Source organism: Elaeis guineensis, chromosome 10 (genome assembly GCF_000442705.2).
Source record: "Elaeis guineensis isolate ETL-2024a chromosome 10, EG11, whole genome shotgun sequence".
Classification (NCBI taxonomy): domain Eukaryota; kingdom Viridiplantae; phylum Streptophyta; class Magnoliopsida; order Arecales; family Arecaceae; genus Elaeis; species Elaeis guineensis.
In genome coordinates, this window is record NC_026002.2 from 78,199,552 (window position 1) to 78,220,052 (window position 20,501).

At 40.5% G+C, this 20,501-nt stretch overlaps 1 protein-coding gene and 1 long non-coding RNA gene across 8 annotated transcripts; one reads left to right on the forward strand and one right to left on the reverse strand.

The window, feature by feature from the left end:
• The first annotated feature begins 700 nt into the window (after nucleotides 1-700).
• Nucleotides 701-7,410, forward strand: LOC105052178 (ultraviolet-B receptor UVR8). Of its 3 annotated transcripts, none has more exons than XM_010932912.4 (11): nucleotides 705-1,095; nucleotides 2,016-2,089; nucleotides 2,198-2,282; nucleotides 2,537-2,665; nucleotides 2,770-3,003; nucleotides 3,132-3,377; nucleotides 4,453-4,496; nucleotides 5,669-5,851; nucleotides 6,176-6,266; nucleotides 7,020-7,063; nucleotides 7,160-7,410. In XM_010932912.4, the coding sequence occupies exons 1-11, from the start codon at nucleotides 861-863 to the stop codon at nucleotides 7,280-7,282; spliced, it is 1,488 nt and encodes a 495-aa protein (XP_010931214.1). In that variant the 5' UTR covers nucleotides 705-860; the 3' UTR covers nucleotides 7,283-7,410. The 3 variants fall into 3 exon arrangements, with proteins under 3 accessions (XP_073100502.1, XP_010931214.1, XP_010931215.1); XM_010932913.4 differs by having other exon boundaries at nucleotides 3,138-3,377; XM_073244401.1 differs by lacking the exons at nucleotides 7,020-7,063; nucleotides 7,160-7,410 and having other exon boundaries at nucleotides 701-1,095; nucleotides 6,103-6,266.
• Nucleotides 7,411-7,662: 252 nt separating this feature from the next.
• On the reverse strand, nucleotides 7,663-20,420 carry LOC105052179 (uncharacterized). Of its 5 annotated transcripts, none has more exons than XR_833330.3 (6): nucleotides 20,308-20,420; nucleotides 20,105-20,191; nucleotides 19,778-19,931; nucleotides 19,208-19,529; nucleotides 8,816-10,050; nucleotides 7,663-8,054 (listed from the first exon to the last, which is right to left on the reverse strand). It is a non-coding gene; the product is annotated as an uncharacterized lncRNA (long non-coding RNA). The 5 variants fall into 5 exon arrangements; XR_012134815.1 differs by having other exon boundaries at nucleotides 19,208-19,555; XR_012134816.1 differs by having other exon boundaries at nucleotides 8,816-9,503; nucleotides 9,593-10,050; nucleotides 19,208-19,931.
• Nucleotides 20,421-20,501: the final 81 nt, after the last annotated feature.

The window sequence follows — 20,501 nt, forward strand, 5'->3', positions numbered from 1 at the left end:
TTATTTTCCGATATTAATTTCACGAAAACGTCGTAACCCAATCGCTGTCCCGGGTTTCCTTCGAACCGCGTCCCGATCGCCCACAACCTACAATGACAAGCCCTGCACATCCACCTACGGCGTTCACCAAACGCCCCGCTTCCGTGTTTATTATTCCTTTTTATATAACAAACAAACGAGAACTTAGAATTTTACAAAAAAATATATATATTAATTTTCATCGTTTATTGTTAAATTAGATTTTTCGTATAGACGTCGACCATGAATTTCCCGTGGCTTGCAAGTCTTCCGGTTGTGGTTGGGATATTCCTACATTTTCTGGAAGTTTCCGCACCTCACCAGTAGAACCACGCGGGGCCTTGGACGTCGGATACGTAAATTAATGAACAATGATAAGCTAATAAACAACGCTCGGCCTTTGCAGTGCCGCCACGTGCCAGAGCGCCCGCCTCTCTCTTGGAGGAGCCGGTTAAAGAACGTGGCGTGATGAGTGGTCGACACGCCAGCCTTGGGCTAGTGGGCCTGGGAGCCTTCCAGAAGCTTCCGGCGAACTCCTGGCCAGGAACGCCCGAGTGGATCCAGCGGTCTTCCTCCCGCCACGTGTCGGAACCGAACACGTGGGCATCCGACGTGGAGTCCGCCGTCCCCAAGGAAATGATACGGGGCGAATTAGGGCTCCGCCTGTAATTTTCTAATTCCAATCTCTCTCTCTCTCTTCTTTTCTAACTAATAACCCGGAGCAAGGAGCTCTCGAGCAAACGGACGCAAAGAGTCGGAGTCGACAAAGAATTCGAAGCAATTTTTTTTTCTTGTTTTTGGGTAAGAAAGAAGAAAGCGAGGAGAAGATTTATAGGGCGGAGATGAATGGTGGAGGAGGAGAGGGGGGAGACGAGATGGAGGAGGACGAGAAGGAGGAGAAGGGGAAGGGGAGGGAGAAGGAGAAGGCGGTGCTGATGTGGGGGTACCTGCCTGGGGTCTCGCCTCAGAGATCGCCGCTGCTGTACCCGGTGGCCGTCCGGATGCGGGAATCCGTCGCCGGAGAGGGCTGGAGGGATGTCTGTGGAGGCGGATGTGGCTTCGCCATGGCCATCTCCGGTATTTTTTTCAGATCTCCCTTCTTCTATTTTGCTTTCTTGTTTTTTTTTTTGTTTCTTTTCTTTATTTTTTCTTCCCATTTTGATCTTTGATAATATTAGATAAGAGACCGTTTCTTGATCTGTAGACACTTCAATGTCGTGACCGATGTGTTTTTCTTTTTCGCATTTTTTTGGAATTTGAGAATTTATGGACAGCAGAGGAGAATTTTTTAATTTTTGAGCCTTGAGGATACCTCACCTTTTTTTGTTGTCTTTCTTTTTTTTTTTTTTTTTTTTTTTTTTTTTTTTTTTTTTTTGCGGATTCTGATGATTTCAGAGATGTGCCAGTCTTTCATGTTGATTATTGCGTTTTTCCCCCTTTTCTTGGGTATTTCCTTGCATACTTGGAGGGATAAGGAATTTTTATGCTTTCTATATGCATGTTTGTCGGAAGACAAGATGTTTTTTATTAAAATAATGTGGCTTTTGACTGTTACAAGCAAGATTTTGTTTAAGAGGAGTATGTACTTGATTAAGTTCTTTTTTTTTTTTTTTTCACGAACAAAAATACCTTTGGATTTCCTTACGATAAAAACAAAGGCTAGTCCCTTTCTTAATATTTTAGTTCCCCATTGATGCACAATACGGACAAGAGTGTGGAGAAAGATGAAATAGCTTTTAATAGCATTAATTCTGGAGAACAATTCTTAGTAACGACCATAGTTGGTGGAATAATAAGAATTTTATGGTTATTGTTATGTGTTGCCCTTTTGATTTTTGAATTCTTTGATGCCTTTACAACACAGCTACACAAATTTTAGTCCTTGTCAGTACTAGTAGTATGGAAAGCTACTTCTCATTAATTTATACCTTTCTTGTTTAAATATTGAATGTTGATTCTGTAATTGGGGGTTCACATTGCCTTCTTTGTTGTATCAGAATCGGGCAAACTCCTTACATGGGGTTCAACAGATGATATGGGTCAAAGCTATCTAACTTCTGGGAAGCATGAGGTACTTGACTCTTTGGTGCTCAATGTTCTTGCCCAGCTGTTTTCTTCCTTTCGGAACTTGACCTTCTTAGATAAATGTTTTTTTTTTTTGCCATTTGAATCCTCTCAGGAGACTCCTGAGGCATTTCCTCTTCCAACTGAGGCAGCCATTGTCAATGCAGCTGCAGGGTGGGCTCACTGTGTTGCAGTTACAGGTGCTACGTCTATTTATATATGTTTTTTTTTTTTTTTTTGATGAATGATTATGGGTATTTTTTCATGATTTCTCACCATGTTGAAGTAACATAAGAGATGTGGTGTTTCTACATGTTGATGTTGCATGTGCATGGCCTTCCAATATTTTTGCAGAGAAAGTTTTTTACATTTGATAGAGACGGCAGAATGTCTTGTAAATACATTGGCTTTCCAGGAATGGTTTTTAGTAGCTTAAAATGTGTCTTTTGACCAGCTTATGGAGATGTCTACACGTGGGGCTGGAAAGAATGTGTTCCAACTGGGAGGTTCGTAGGAGACCAGTCGTCTCCAGGAGCGACATCTGAAAAAGATGAAAGACATAGTGCATCATTGAATGATCAAGGTTACTTAGTTTCTTCATTGGCTGTGACAAATTTTTTTTTAATGAAAACATAAGTTGCTTTAGATCAACTGGTTACTGATATAATGAGGGGAAATTGATTACAGTGAGCCCCAGGTCGCAGATGTCAAGAACAAATGCTGGAACTGCATCTGGTTCTGAGAGTAGAGGTGGGGAGGAAAGCACAAAGCGCAGAAGGTTATCTTCAGCTAAGCTAGGACATGAAAGCTCAACATCTGGTGATGAAACTCTTTCAGCTCCCCCATGTCTAGTGGCACTTAACACAGGAATAAGGATTGCTACAGTAGCTGCTGGTGGACGTCATACGCTAGCATTGTCAGGTAATTCCCCTTCTTTGATGAATTAGATGTCACTGTGGATTTCGGTCATATATTTTAGTGGTTGTGTTTGAAGGAGGTATCCCCATTAAGGAATCAGAAAATGCTGATGCATTCTGTTTTCTCCAAAGTTTCAGATGTTGGACAGGTGTGGGGTTGGGGATATGGAGGAGAAGGTCAGCTTGGATTGGGTTCTCGTATCCGCACTGTGTCTTCTCCTCATCCCATACCCTGCATTGAGTCCGCTGCTTATGGCAAGGACCGACCGCCTGCAGTTACCAAGGGGAATAAGATTTTAGAAGGGCAACCTTATAAAGTCACAGGAAGCTGCATAAAGGCCATTGCTTGTGGAGGTCGTCATAGTGCCGTTGTCACAGGTACCAACTGCTGACCTTGCTTCTGCTAACTTTTTGCAGAGGATACATTGCTGTGGGATTTTGTTTGTTTGCAAGTTACTCTTATATATGAATGGTAAATCCAGGTAATATTATTTTTAATGAATTGACATGTCACCTTGTACCTTCTTTATGCCATTAACATTTTATATTGACTATAGTAGAACTGATGGTGACAGCAGGTGAGGAACATGTTAATATTTGTATTTCTAATTTGCTATTATGTGAATTGGTATTTGTTAATCATAAACTTTGTTGCATTTTTTTAAGGTGGTTCTGGATGAGTCAGGTTAAGGTCAGTGTTAGGATCAATAGAGTTTGACAGGGTGATTATCTTTGTTTTCCTGGAAAAGAAGCATCTGGGGGAGGATCATCCATTTGTAATAGATTCAACAGGGGGTGAATAAAGTTGAGATGTGTGTGTCTTTCAAGTATTATGCAATGGCTGCACACAAGTGACTTATGAAAAATAATATGAAACAGCGGTAGAGCTTAGTAGCTTACTATAAGTGGATCAGAAAGTTCAGTGAAAAGATGGAGCAAGAACATTAGAAGCTTGTGACGATATTTGTTATCCTTAAAAACTCTGCTGTATCTTGTTTTTAAACACTGTCATCCCTTTGAATGCTAGTTCTTGTTCTTTTCTGTCATTTTTTGCTATTTCTTCTGGCTTGCATCCTCATTCATCATATCTTTCACCCAGGTTACACAATCTATTTTTAGAAGTTCTGGTTATCAAATTTAATAGTTTGATTTTTTTTTCTTTGAAATAAAAAAAAGCCTTACCTTTTGCTTTCTTGAGTCTTGACCATAGGGTTTTTTTTTTTTTTAAATAATTTTTATTATTAAAAGGTCATGAACCTCTATAGCTGACAAAATGTGCAATCTGGTTACGATCTAGCAGCTCATAAAAAAGTGATGAATTCCTTTTTTACGTGATCTTCCTCCCATCTCTCTCCATCATGCATGTGAACACTATATTTAATTGACATCCTCACATTTTAGGTCATGTATATATTCCTAATGAATTATAATAATTATTTTTGTGCTTCTGCAGATACTGGAGCACTGCTAACTTTTGGTTGGGGACTTTATGGGCAGGTTAGTTTCTACCATATTTCCTCTGCATCCATGCATATGCATATCTTAGCTAACAATATCGACACTACTTTCCATGGCTGTACATGATCTTCTGTAACACAATATGGATTATACTGTTATTGGAAAGAAATGGTGGAGCTGCCATCATTTTATCTTAAAATGGGTGTAAATGGTAAATGGGCTACAGCATGCTCAAATTATCAATCAATTAATTCTTTTACAATGCTCAGTCCGAGCAGTTCACATTCAAATTTCCACCATCATGTATTATTAGTCTTATCCTATTTGTGATTTGTGCTGTGATATATATTGGCTTCACTTAGGTTTGGTTGTTATGTAAGTATTGGTGCCATATTAATTGTATTTAACATGGTGGTCACTTATTTACTTGCATAATGGCGGAGTAATAGCCTGGTGTCTCGATAAATGTTCCGCTACATGCTTGCTTAAGAAAAAGGAATCTTGCATGAACTGTCAGTGCCTTCTAGATATAACTGTTTGGCTCTCTCTAGTTGAGGGCATCAATCAGAAACTATTTCTGTGCATCAAAGTGATCATGCCGTAAGGTTCTTGTGGAATCTATGGGTATCGTGCAACTCTTCACACACAGATGATTGGCCTGTCAGTACCTCAAGGCACAAGATTTAATTTCTTAAACTATGCTGTTCTATATGCAACAATATAAATCCTGGGGTGAATTATAGTCTCCTGAGCATGAATAGAGATAGCAGAAGCAACTAGGTATCAAGCAAATGATTGGTGACCTCCCATCTTTACTCGTTGTTTCTTTCTGTTTTACGTAGTCTGCTATTTGCTGGGCTCAGCCAAGAATAATGTAGTTATATCTTTTTATACAAGTCCATGAGAAGTTTGTGGATGTCATTTACTGTATGATGCACATCAATGAAATTACTGGTTTGTGGGCATATGGTTCGATTATATATATCCAGCAACATGCTCTAACTGCTCTCCAGGATTAACATGTAGGCATTGTAGAAAAGATGGAGAAAAAGCAAAGTATAATGTTGAAGATGAGGTCCACTGTAATATGGAAACAGCCTTTTTTTCCTGCTCTCTGTTGTGGATTTTCTATTGCAATTTTCAGGAAAAAAACTGACAAGATTTCATCTTCTTTTCTGCCCTTTTCCGTCTTATTGGTTATTTTGGTCCAGTGCGGGCAAGGAAGTACAGATGACGAACTGAGCCCAACTTGTGTGTCATCTTTGTTGGGTGTCGAGATACGAGGCATTGCTGCCGGTCTGTGGCATACTGTCTGCACATCAGTTGATGGTGGTGTGTATTCTTTTGGTGGTAATCAGTTCGGGCAGCTGGGAACTGGTTCTGATCAGGCGGAGGTATGTTCTTCCTCACAGCTTCATCAGCAAACCAAACTAATTATTTTTCTCTGCAAAATGGTGAGGTACAACGTCCCTAGTTGCCGGTCAATGAATATGACAGCGAATTGACTAGCGCATGGAAATTTTCAGGCCTCAGTTGGAAATTTATGAATACCATATGTTGTATCTAATCAATCCTGTATCTCCGGTGTCATCGAAATGAGATGAGATTATGGAGAAAATAAGATGCTACTTTTTTGTTTTGCCAGAACATGAATATGAATGCAAGTCTTTCTAGCGAAGATATTAATGCAGCTGTATCCAAAATGCTCCTGTTTGCAGACTCTCCCTAAGCTATTGGATGCTGCATGTTTGGAAAACAGGAATGCCAAAATGGTCTCTTGTGGGGCACGTCACAGCGCCATGCTTACAGGTATTTAGTCCAAATGATCTTCTTAATCATTCATGTTGTTTTATGCCAAGTTGAAAATGCGTGCTGGTGCTGGTGCGACTTTTTTTTGGGTACGAGGACCTCTGGCTTCCAGGTCGTGCATAAGTTGTCTGCTAAGTCCTTGGGAAATAGCCATAACCACCATACGATACTTCGGGTTTTCGAGTTCAACTGCTGTGACTGCCATCTTTTTCAATTATTGCAATAGTGAAGGCTGACAAGAACTTGCCTTGTACCGTTGCTGTTGTGGTCACTTTAGGAGGCACCGAAATTGCAATATAAGTATTAACAACTATCATCTCTCAAGTTAGTTTATTTTTTTTTTAAAGAAAAAGCGAGGATGGATTTAGGGAGCATTGCAATATCAATAGAAGTATGACGGCCCTCGTATGCTTTCAACTCTCAAGTTAGCTTACTTTAAGCACTATAGGATGGAAGAAAACCCGGCCAATATTGGAGACAGAATACCGGTATCTCACATGCAATAACTTTATTAACCGAGTTGATTGGCACCCTTAATTTGTGAATTTCTTTTTGATAGATGTAGACAACTTGGTATTTCTTAACTGGAATCACTTGAGAAACATAATGACACGTCTCTTTTGAACAAAACGTGGATAAGTGCTTGAGTGATGTGCATTTACTTAAATTGGAGTGATGCGAATTTACATTTCGTTGCTTGCAAATATTTCTCAAATGTGAATTGACATGTTATCGTTGTTTGTGACACTACAGAAAATGGAGAGGTTTTTTGCTGGGGATGGAACAAGTATGGCCAGGTATTATTTCAAATTTTCTTTCTTTTTTATTATTATTTTTTTACTTTCTCATTTCTTGAGCACAAAATTCAAAAGTTCCGAATCCTACATGTGCAGCTTGGCTTGGGGGATGCAATAGACAGAAACATACCGTCCCAGGTCCCGATCGAAGCTTACCACCCAACGAATGTATCTTGTGGTTGGTGGCATACGCTGGTGCTTGCTGAATCGCCTACCTGAACATAATTCCTGCACATTGTTCTGCTTCACAATTTTGTTAGGTTTGAGTAGGTTTCACTGAATGCGACATGTATATGCACAAATTCTAGCAATACATACACATGTGCCTGCATGTATCTCTTTTTTTTCTTGATTGCCTTTGACATGCTGCAGTGTGTACTCAGCCCATCTATGATGATTTATGCAACGAAGCAGTCATTCCTGTATAATAGTTATACAGCTTGGCATCCCAAAATATGTGCAAAGTCAATACTGATAAATGCCAAAAAAGTAACCGATAATCAAACAACACCACACGGATGTAGTGTAATTTTGTTGCAGCTGTTGCAGCAGCCGCATTAAGAGCAGAGAATTTGCATTCAGTGGAAGCCCCGGAAGCCTGAAAAACAAATATCATGTCATTCTATCCTCAATTTCAAATGTTGAATCAGTGTCCACCTGTCTACATTGATAATGAAATGAGCTCAAAGATTGTCTGATTGACTCTCCAAACCTCCCTTCAGAATTTTTAGCTCCAGGCTCCTGATGAGATGGGTTATTGCTAGAAAGAGTCCATCTTCCTCACTAGGAATGAATGACATATTAGCAGGTCAACATACTGCACCAAGTTTAACATGAGTATGGTATGAAATCTCTATGAGCATTTGATCTGGTTGGCTGATGTTTTCAACTTTGAGAGGCAAGACTCATGTTGATCTCCTAGCTAATAGGCCTAGCTGGGTCCTTTTGGCTGAGACTCAGACTTTGCCAAATTCAAAACCAGACCTGTAATCTGCAGTTTCATTTCCATAAGCGAATTAGCATTCACAAATGATTATTGAGAGGGGGGAGAACCATATATCATCGATCAGGGCAATATTAATAACAAAATTTGGAAAAGCTTCCTTTATCATCTACATTAATGTTCTCTAACAATCATGCTGGTATGTGTTTCAAGAAGAAACAATTCCCTATAACAACAGAATTCCTATTCTCCAACCATCTTAGATCACAATTTATGGTGAACTAAGTAATAAGAACAAGAAACAGTTCCAGCTGCAAGCATCAAGAATCATGGAACGAGCAATTCCCTGCCAGCCCAGCAAATATACAATAGCTGCAGTGGCGTGGACATAAGTGGCAGAATATGCACAGAATATGGGCAATTCCACCTCTTTTTAATAGTCTAAATTACAAGGTTTTTAATATTTTATGATTTAACAAAAAGATGTTCTCTTAAAACAATAAACCAGCATAGTTTTTGTCCCCTTCCTCATCCAAACTACCTTGCATGGAAAATAGCCTCTTTTCAAGAAGAAAAGAAAATGACAGAAGCGTACCAGGCTACAAAAAACAGAGCTATATTTATGTAAATACAGGAAATATCCGCTGTTATGAATTCGTAGAATTGCATGCAATTTTGATTTGATAAAAGGACCATTTTGGCAAAACCAGTTAAACAACTACTCATAACTACTGAAACTAAATACTGATAATGATTTAAAACTGCAATGATAGGTCCAAAATGGCTTGTGTACTTTTGGATATATGTACCTTTGGATATGCTTATCGCCTCAATTTTTCCGCTTGACTGGTAATGCTTCACATAAGTAACGTGTACTTTACGGCTCTATCCAATAATGCAATAATGCTGCACCGCATGACAGAAGAAGATTCCACAAGCACATGCGCAAATGCCTTCTGCCATGATATCCCACTGGTAATACCACAGTTACAACAAAGCCCAGATCCAAATAATCTGGTCACAGAAATGTGGAAAAAATTGTGATAAATGCACCAAAGGACTGACCTCTGATCCATTCAGAATAAGCTCCCACAACTTAACCTGATCTTGTATCAACTCTGTCCCTTGGTCTTGGTCTGTGAATTTTGTCTGTTACCCAAACTTCTTTTTTCTGAGTTCACTTTGGGCCGCAGTGTCCATAAACATGGTGCTGCACCTTTTGTCATCAGTGGACCTACAAATGCTCTTGGATGAAGAATGACCAATAGGACTCGCAAAACATTCAATTTTGGAGACATGCAGACTTCTCACATCTTATTGAGCCTGAGAGACCTTCACTTCTCTCTATGTTAGACAACACTCCTTAGATTATTTTTATTTCTTTTCTTGCAGGGTTGCAATACGATCTTACATATTTGGATGCCTCAGATGCATCGCCATTTAAAACACGACGTAAATTGCCTGTCACTGCATCCAACAGATGCTCTGCACCACTTTCTGTCATGAAACATGCATCAGTTTCCTCCATAAATATGGAAAATTCATCAGCTTTTGATGGACTAGTGTTCAACATACAGCTATCATACCTTCCATATAACCCATCCCATGTGCTTTGTGCAGCTCAGAGTCAATGGGAAGTTCAAAACTTTCATCTATCACACAAGCAGCCCTGCCAGCAAGCTGGTTTCCAAATCCCTGGGTCATTTCTTTGACAGTACAATGATCATAACCACTTGTTCTGAATCTTCCAAATAAGAGTTTAGCATGATAGATTGTGTAGAAATTAATATGTGGTCAATGGCATTTGGTTGTGAAACTACATTTATTTCACCCTCAAGGAAGGGGAAATTAGACATATCACACGCATCATGTTGGAGTAAGTACACTAGGTTCTTCCATATGATCTATCCATACATTATCAAATGTTGTCTTCCCCACACTTTCATCTGCATGTGGTCATATGTACGCATCAAACAGTTGGTCCATAACATCTGGTGAGGGTGGGACATCATCTTGAACCATGAACTATGTTAGAGTATGAGGCCTGACAATTGGCAGTTAACATAACTGGATCAGATCAAAAAACTCACCACTTAATGCAAAAGAAATTGAATGATTCAGATATTGCTAATGGACATGACATCAAACAAGTAATGGGTGGGGCTAGAGATCTGCGAGCTCCTGAGATATGGTAAAGAGTGCAAAACAAATCTATAATGTGAACCAGTAATGTTGAATCCTCCATGACATGATGCATAACAGGGAAAACGTACCTTTTAGAGAGGATGTCTTAATAACCAACTACATGGAAAATATGACTGTAGAACAAGATCGAAAAGATTCATGCAAATTACTACGTTCTAAAGACAAACAATAAAGTGACACATGTCATTATGTAATGCAGAAGAACCAGGGATAGAAGAGGTTACTTTAGGGGCTGCATTTCATGCTTCCCTGCCCTACGACAAATTGTTGTTCTGGTAACAGAATAAATGGTCTCTTAAACCCATAAATGCAGCTAAGTACACATAACAAGAACATATTAAAAACAGTAATTGAGTAATATGTATTATAAGGGAAAAAAGATAGTAAGACAATGCTGCACCACTGAATAACATCACTAAAAGGAGCACTTTACAATGTTTACATCAAGGAAAGATCTTTAATAGGCATTCTGATGGGAACAAAAAGAGTGAGTTGAAATTAAATCCAAGGTTCAATCATTCATTGAAAAAATGGAATATTAAACAGCATGCCTTACAGGTTTTTACTGTAAATTCTTCTAACAACTTATGGTAATCAAATTATAAACAAAAAGTAGTATACATATACATTGTATCAATGATCAACGCACTAGATGTAATACCATGTTCCACATTCAGGTTAGCAAAGTTCTAAACTATATTATATTCAAAGAGGCCACCAACTTGGCAGAGGATATCATACTAGACAACAAGATCTCAGGTTAGCAAAGTTCTAAACTATCTAGTGTTCAAGGAGGCCACCAAATATCATACATTCATACTAAACACCAAGAACTGAAGCTAGTTTGCTTCTTTCTTCTTCTTCATCATCATCATCTTCTTCTTAGGAACCAACTGCTGGTCAAAACAAACCTGGCCAAAATCAGCATCAACAAAAACCAGCCCAAACAACTAAACATTCTTGGCCCATGCAACTCAATATGGCTGGCCAAACCTTGACTGGCCCAAATAATACAGCTGTTTGATCTGCTGTTTTGCAGAACAAAATCACAGGGATGTGTTTCCACCTTTCAGAGAATAACATTAGAAATATTAATGCCATACTCTTTGCATTGTCATAATTTGTTGACAGTATGTTACTTTAATGTGAATTCACTCTTTAACATGAAGGTTATATTCTTTCATGGCTAAGATGCACTGGAGTTTATTAAATTGAAGAATTACAAGTACGGAAACTTCTTTCACAAGGAGTTGTGAATAACAAAAGTTACATTACAAAAGGTAATAACATTTTAGAGAGCAATGTCTTTCAACTTCATACTTGGCAAATTGATCTGCCACTATTTTAGCACTAGACATGGGACCACCTACCTGAAGGTGGCATATTTTATTGGAGCACTAGCACCCAACTAACACCTGTTGTAATTACATTCTGCAATAATTTTATGTCACAAAAGCAGGAACATTTTTTAAAGGGTGATCCCTAGCTTCATGTGATATCCTCGATAATGTGTTCAGTAGTGATGTTTTCTTTTTCCCAATCAGTCAACAATATACAAGGCTATTTATCCCGAATCACTGCCCTTGAAACTTGAGAGTGTGCTGATTGCCAAGGTAACCCCCACAAATATTGAGCTGAAAGCTTAACAGCAAGGTTTTAGGTCTCAGTACCAGGTCCCATGCTAATACCTCACTGATATGGTATGGCATGGTACAGTATGTGCCCCCATAGCAAGACATCATAAAGGTGTTGACTGTTGAGTCAAAGTACCACCCAGACCGTGTACTGGTATGGTACTATATCGAGCCTCTGTACCATATTGGCTCCCTACTGCTAGGCAGGGTACTTAAAACCTTGGTTATATGATGTACACTTCTTTCATGAATGATACTGATGTAAATTGACAAATGCATGTACAACTCACAGTACCTTCACAATGCTCTATTTTTTGTATTGTGAATAAAAACACAGGTAAGTATAATGATTCTTATGGGCATAACCTATCAGCAAAACTGACTAATGGCATGAATATGCTTTGAGACATCACTTTCAATATTCAAAAAATGAAAATGGAGCTGTGGTATGATGAGTAGGAGGATGCATCTAATCATGAACACAATGTACATCGAAGACCAGATGTTGATACACATCAAAGCAAGCTTTGGTTTTTATCTTTTTTTTTGAAATAATTGCAAGCTCCGGAAAGAACACTAAAATATCCATCATCACATTTTCAAAATCAACGAACCTGTTAATCAACTCAAATGCATCTTTTTTATGTTTCGGTCTATGATGTAAAAGAAACCTTGTTAATGATCTAGAAAGACCCATATCTATAGTAGGTTTTGAAAAAAGACCATAAATTCTACGAACTTTCAGTTTTAAAACTATACTATTTCACTTCTAATACCTGCACTGCGAGTTCATGAGTTCTTTTATAAGCTTAAAACACTGATCACATGATGAAACAGGAATTGAATAGCAGTGGGATGATATTATATTTCTCCATCAGAAAAGCAAGATACTTGAAATAATTTTGCAATCAAGTTTATAATCATAAATTCATTAAAGCGCACAGAAGGAGATGGATTTGACATAGCAGATGATTTATCATAACATACCCTTCACCAAGTCTATATTGATGACAATGACATGTTTGTGACAGTTAAAACACATACACACACACACACACACAGAGTGAGTGAACTCGAGGAAGTGGCAAATGGGACTCGCACCTCATCTCCGTGCGATGATCCCTCTTGCATTTATAGTGTAAATGTATAGGGCCATAAATGGCATTTGATTGTAATCCTGTTACAACAAATATCTTCAACAGAAAGAGTTAAAGCCTCCGCACACAGTGGGCTGGCGAACGACTTGACGAGGTCAAGTCTGTTAAGATCTTGCAGGTATCTCTGTTGGTCCTCCATCTTCTGCTCCTCAGATTGTTGGCGAAGGCGCACTGTAGGAGGATGATCATGTGGACATGCATGGTTTGGTTTCCATGCACGTCAAGCATGGAGATGCTTCAATACATCCCTGCAAACTAAGCAGCGGGTCACTGACATTGAGTTTGGAGCAGAGCAGAGTAAACCGTTGTCTGGACAACGACTTGGTGAGAATGTCAGCCACCTGATCTTTGATCGAGATGAAACAAACTTATAGAGACTTATTTGCAACATGTTCTCAAACAAAATGAAAATCTATCTCCACATGTTTGGTGCGCACATGGAACACTAGATTCGCCACAAGATACGTGGCACCGATGTTGTCGCATCAAAACGTGGGGGTGGCAATGTGAAGACCGAGCTCGGCTAGTAAGAACTGAAGCCAGAAGATTTTAGCGATGGCATTAACCACAGCTTTGTATTCGGCTTCAATACTTGACCAAGATACCATTGGTTGCTTCTTCGAGTTCCAAGAGATCAGATTCCTATCAAGAAAGATGGTGTAGCCACTGATGGAACGCCAATCGATTGTACAACCTACCCAGTCCGCATCGTTAAAGGCATTTAGCATGGTGGAGGATTGGCAGTGAATGAAGAGACCGCATTCTGCAGTACCTCGTAGATAGCGAAGAATCCACTTAACATGTGCCCAATTAGCCTCCATGGGCAAGTGCATGCACTGGCAAGCACGGTTGACGATGAAGGCTACGTCGGGCCGTGTGATCATCACATACTATAGCCCTCCCACCATGCTATGGTATTCTATGACGTCGGATAGCACAACATCAGAAGACACCGACGAGGAAGTGGTGGCCATTGGCTTTGAAACAGGCCAAGCTACTTCCATGTGACAGCGGCGGAGGAGATCTTTGATGTATTTGGACTGGGACAGGAAGCATCCTTCTAGGTGAGGCTTCAATTCAATCCCCAAGAAGTATGAAGTGGCACCCATATCACAAACAGCAAACTCACTGCTTGCTGAGTTAATGAGATGTTGTATGCTACCTACATTGCTGCCAATGACGAGGATGTCATCAATATAGATGAGGACGAAGATGGCGACTGAAGACGTGCATATGTAGAAGAGACTGGTGTCCATCTTCGATCCAGCAAAGCAAAGTTCAAGGAGCCGAGTACTTAGTCACTTAAACCAGGCCCTGGGGGCCCGTCGAAGACCATACAGTGATCTGTGGAGGCAGCAGACATGATGGGGCGGCTGTGGATGGATAAACCCCGAGGGTTGCTCCATGTAAACCATCTCCTCAAGGTGTTTGTGTAATAACGCATTGGACACGTCGAGTTGATGGATAGGCCAACAAGCACTGACGGCAACCGAGAGGAGAAGACGAACAGTGGTAATTTTAATTATCAGGCTAAAGGTGTCCAAGAAGTCGATGCCGGCTCGTTGGCGAAAACCCTTGGCGACCAACCTCACTTTGTGTCTCTCGATGGTACCATCAGGGCAGTATTTGAGTTTAAAAACCCATTTATAGCCCACCACGTTCATCAGTTCATGGCCGATCGACGAGGAACAAGGCACCAGATACCATTTCGTAGAAGAGCATCAAACTCGGACACCATGGCTGCCCGCCAAAAAGCCTTCTTGACTTGAGAAAAGCAACTTGGCTCATTTGCTGATTGAACAGAAGCAGCAAAAACTCATAGTCACTGCATGCCGTCTTGGGTTCTGATCACCATGTGATGAGTGCAGCGAGGCACCGGCAGCGGTGATTCAAGAGCGGGCCCCGACAGTGGGTATGTAGGAGCATTGGCGACGGGATGAGCATGCGATGGTGATGATGGGCTGTCCCCATCCGATGGATTGGAAGGGGTCAACTACATCAGACCCGTGCCTGTGGAGGATTCTCCTGTGGATAAATCCACATCATGATGATGGACAGGAGTGGAGGGGGTGGTCCATAGCAGAGGACACCCCTTCTGGAGTTGAGGGAGTAGGTGGACTTGCACCTAAGATTTCCACATCAGGAAGCCAGATGCCATCAGAAGCTGGAGGAGAACAACTCTGCCCATGTTCAGAAAAAAAAAATAAAGACTCATCAAATATTACATGTCTGGCAACTAAATACGTCCAGTGGCAATATGAAAGCAACAATAACCCAAATGATTTCTACTGTATCCCAAGAACGCACATTGTTAAGAACAGTAGTTGAGTTTGTGGTTATTGTAAAGCCGTAGCCATAGGTAGCATGCACACATGAAGATACACCATATAGTATAGTTAGGGTGACAGCCAAAAAGAGTTTCCAACAGAGAAACATAGTTAAGCAGTGGGGTGGGCAAATAATTTATAAGGAAACAAGCAGTAGAGACAGCATCATCCCAGTACCATTTTGGGACTGATGCAGCAGCTATCAGGGTAAGAACAGTTTTCAATAGATGCCGATGTTTACGTTTAGCGGCCTCATTTTACTCGTGAGTGTGTGGGCATGATAAACGGTGATGAATGCCTTCACTATCAAGATGGCAAGAGAGCGAACGACACTCACCACCCCAATCAGATTGAACTATCTTGATCAAGATTTTAGGAACCGATACTGAGATCCATACCGATTTTTTATCGATACAGTATGGTACCGTACCATACCATACCGTACGGTACCATACCATATCGATGATAAAAGAATCAAAAAAATCCCACCTAGCAGCATTTAAAAAAAAAAAAATTATGTCGAACCGTACTGAACCGACCCCGAACCGTACCCAAACCATCCGATTTCGGACGGTTCGGCCTTGAACCGTACTAAAATGAATGGTATGGGGCGGTTCGGCACGTATTCCAAAAATTGATTTGAATCGGATCGATACGATACGGTACGGGGTGTACCGACCGATTCAAACCGATATGGAATACCATGATCTTGATCTTGCGATTAAAAAGACGTTCAATGTGTCGTTGGAAGTGCACAAAAATATCAAACACATCGCTCTTACGAGCCATAGAAAAAAGTCAGGTGTATTTGCTAAAATCATCCAAGAAGATAATATAATATTTATTTTCAGAAGATAACTCAATCGGTGTTGGCCCCTATATGTTGGAAAAGATGAGGTCGAGGGGTGCAGTAGAATGTGAGTCAGTATAAGAAAGAAGAACATGATGGCTTTTTGCCTATTGGCAGGCAGAACAAGCAGAGTTACTAAGGGACTGAGTAGTGGGCAGTTTATTGGTGGAGAGGACATGTTGCACCATGCAAAGAGATGGGTGCCCCAAATGATCATGCCAAGTAGTCAAAGAAGCATGGATACTCATGAACGCTGAAGGAGGATGTTCTTTATTGGAGATAACTAGCTGATAGAGTCCATCCTTAGTCGGTCCATGAAGTAGTGGAACGTGAGGATAATGTTGTTATCACGATAGAATTGCTGGACAAATAGTAAGTTATGGGTAATATAAGGAACATGGAGTATATTACGCATAACAAGAGATTTAGATGAAGATGGGCAAACAGTAGAACCTAGGTGAGAGATTGTCAAATATGTGCCATTGCCAACGTGAACCTGGTCGAGGCCATATAAGGCGCGCTGTTGCAAGCTGCTGATAGTCGGCGGTGATGTAGTGGATTGCTCCCAAGTCAGGATACCATGCGCTGGAGTCCACCTTGATGCCGCAACCATGGTAGTGCTACATGGCACTGACAGGTGATGTTGGTAGAAGGTTGCCGACAACGATGTAGGCGCTCGAAGGTAATGGTCCACAACCATGCTGGTATGGCTGGAAGTTGGGATCAAAGTGGCTGTGGCATTGATCTATAGTTTGGCCATCGTAATGGCAAATCTAGCAGTGATCACAGCCCTAGTTGCCATGTCCTTTACTGTGACCATGACCCTATCCCTAACGGGACCCATATTCAAACTATTGCTAGTGCTGGTAGTTGGTGGCACCCCAATTCTTATCATTGAACTTGTTGCGGACGGTAGTGTTGGCCATGCCGAATGGCTAATCACTGGAGTTCTGGGACTTGAGTTGGAGAATGCCCTCATGTGCCATCAGATCAACATACACGTCTTCTAATGTATAGGCAGGGTTGGCCAACTAAGCCATGATTGATGGAATGCAAGCATCAAAGGAAGGACCAAGATCTATCATGATGCGCATGGCAAGGTCTGCAACAAAGATGGGGTAGCCAATACCAGTAAGACTCTCAAAAATGGTTTAAAAACACTCAATGTATTCAGTTACAGAGAGGTTTCCTTTCCAGATAGAATGAAGCTGGATCTTCAGTTGAAGGATCCGAGCATGAGAGCGAGAAGCAAAGGATCGAGCAAGTGCATCCCAATCCTATCGCGAGGTGGTGAGACCAACCACAGCCGGTAAGACGGACTCGGAGAGGGAAGCGATGAGCCAACTCATCACCTACTGCTCGTGCTTCATCCATGGGATGTACGCCGAATTGGGTTGAGCAGGAGCACCATCGGCTGTGGGAGGAAGAGCTTCTGTAGGGCGAGGTTCATTGCCGTCGACCAAGCCGAGAAGCTCATTGCTGCACAGAAGGGGCATGATCTGCATCTTCCACAAGATGTAGTTGTCCCTGGTAAGTTTGATGGGGATGAATTGCATGGCATTGGGAAGAGCAATAGTGGAAGCGGTGGGAATGGAGGAGGTGGAGGAAATGGGAACGACGTCTGATATGATGCTGTAGAGCTTGTGCTCTGATACCAAGTTAAAATTGAGAGAGAAAGAGGAAGTGAACTTGAGGAAATGGCAAATGGGACTTGCGCCTCATCTCTGTGAGATGATCCCTCTTATATTTATAGTGTAAATGTACAGGGCCATAAATGGCATTCGGTGTAATCCTGTTACAACAAATACAATAAATATCTTCAACAGACAAAGTTAAAGCCTCTGGGCATAGTAGGCTAGCGGGCGACTTGATGAGGTCAATTCTGTTAAGCTAAAGTCAAATCTGTTGAGATCTTACAAGTATCTCTATTAGTCCTTCATCTTCTGCTCGGGTTGTTGGCGAAGGCGCACTGTAGGAGGATGATGACGTGCACGTGCATGGTTTGGTTTCCATGCACATCAAGCAGGGAGATGCTTCAATAGTGGCAGCTACTTCAATAGGATTCTTTGCAGTATTTTCACCACGAGCATTCTTGTCACAAGTGAGAGAAATGGTCCAAGGTTTAAAGTAGAGGCATTCATTCAGATGCAGTAGATTCCGAAGTACTGATTATGTGCTATCAAATAGCCATCATCCCATGTCAATATGCTAAAACTGTATAACCAAAATCAGATTGAAAATTTTGAAGCCAAACTATATTCACACCCTAAAATAGCTTTAAACTATCAAATAAATGATGTATACCTTCATAGCTGAAACAAAGAAGTTGGCATAATTATGCTCCCAAGAAAAGAATAATTATTTCTTGGTTTATATTTATCAAGATACTCCCAGACCAGGAAAACCACAATAACACCTTGTATCTAACCTATGTAACTCTAGGAAGAGTATATGTCATAATGTTTAAATTTTGTCACCATCCAAAAAATAGATATAGAATATGTAATATAAGCCTAATGTGAATGTTATCCTAATTTCTATCTGGAAACCCAAGTTTTGTACCTTAACAGAAAGATCACTAAGAAAATAGAGGTTGCCTTACTTATAAGTAGGCAATCATTTTCAAAGCCCATCCAATCTATGAGTGGCACATGTTCGTCATGGATAATACACAAGAAAGCATTCCAAAACTATATGTACAGATCATGATGATCTTCTAAAATTTGAATGCTAGTGCTACCATCATCATGGAGTAAATATGGCATGAGCCTAGGTAAATAAATATTTTTTTGAGAGAACATGGCAGACAAACAACAGGAGAAAAAAAAATCCTAGGTGCATGTAAATAAACATCTAGGGAATAAAAAAACAAGGTGCAAGTTATGAATCACAACTTGGTTATCTTCTGATGTTGCTGATTCATTAATACACATGCAATCAGCAGTCTCACAGTAAATAGACAATGTTGTGCTATTAAATATAAGTAAGAGGCTCTGCACCAGTGAAGAATGGAAAAGAAACAACTTACGTATGTTTTCTTGGCTTGAGCCTCCAGACCACACTGCATATTTTCCACTGTGTGTTGTCATAGAGACTCCTTAATAACTGTCCCAATGCAGCATTAGTTCTCGCAGCCAGAATTAAACAGTGCTCCAAGATTTATGATTTCAAGCCACTAGACTGCCCTCCTGCATCTAACTGCCTCAGTAAGAGCCTTTCCCTGCTTGCTTCCAATGCAGATCAGCTTCTTGTTTGATGGGTGGCCCAATTGAACGAAGCAGCAGACAGCCCGTCACATTTTGCCACCTCGTTGTATTTAAGTACACTATGATCTACCAGCATTAAGAACCCTGAGATCCAAAACAAACCAAGAGACCTATTCACAATCGAACAGAGAAGGCAAAGAATGATCAATGCAGATAGCGCTGTTAGATACTATGTCCATGAAATTCAACTTTCTCTACAACAGCAAAACTCAGAATCCACCAAAACCAACAATAAAACTTAAAACAAAAACTCTGGAATCTGGTCAGACTGATTTATATGGTCATCTATCATTTTTCTTTTCAAAGCAGTAGCTTTAACTAGAGCGAATCACCTATCTTTTCAAGCGGCAGCATTCTTGCAGCTCAGATGCTAGTCAATTACTTTCAATAAATATAAGGAAGCAGTGGCAAAGCACTTTTTTCAGAGATCTTGATGCTTCCTTGCTTGCAATCCAACATACTTGAGACCTTTCCATGTCTTTCTCGCTATTGCAATCAGAGTAACATCTTTTTAGTTCAGACAAAGAAATACAGTTAACATCCAATTAATAGTTACGCAATATAGTGTTGCAATATCCCCAAGATTTGGTGCTATTATCGATCAAAGATCCAGAAAACAAGAAAGTAGCATAACCATAGTGAGTGATGGCCATTCTTACCTTTCAAGGCCCATTCTGGAGCTTAGAAAAATCTTTGCGCCAATGGGAAGGGGAAGAAAAACACAATACAGCCCGTATCCGAATTGTCTATCAAGAAAATAGCATAAAAGATCCAGAAGAACACCGTGAATCGAACACTGGAACAGAGTCCAGGAAAAGAAAGGAAAAAAAGAATTGGAGAAGAAAAAGACAAGAAGTGAGACCTGATTTTTGCCCTAATTTCGGCGAATGGCGATGACCGGGCTCTACTACTGGTTTCTCTCCCCCCATGGCCGAGTGCGAATGCATTTCTTCGTTTGCTTGCCTTTCGGACATTAAATTGGCCATACAATTGTTCGTATTAAAGGGCAGTCCAAGTTGTGGTGGGCTTTCATGCCACGTCAGAGAATATGAAATA

Coding starts and splice junctions, on each gene's coding strand:
- LOC105052178 (XM_010932912.4), top strand. CDS start 861: ATGAATGGTGGAGGAGGAGAGGGGGGAGACGAGATGGAGGAGGACGAG. Junction 2,090..2,197: donor TAACTTCTGGGAAGCATGAG/GTACTTGACTCT, acceptor GAATCCTCTCAG/GAGACTCCTGAGGCATTTCC. Junction 5,852..6,175: donor CTGGTTCTGATCAGGCGGAG/GTATGTTCTTCC, acceptor TCCTGTTTGCAG/ACTCTCCCTAAGCTATTGGA.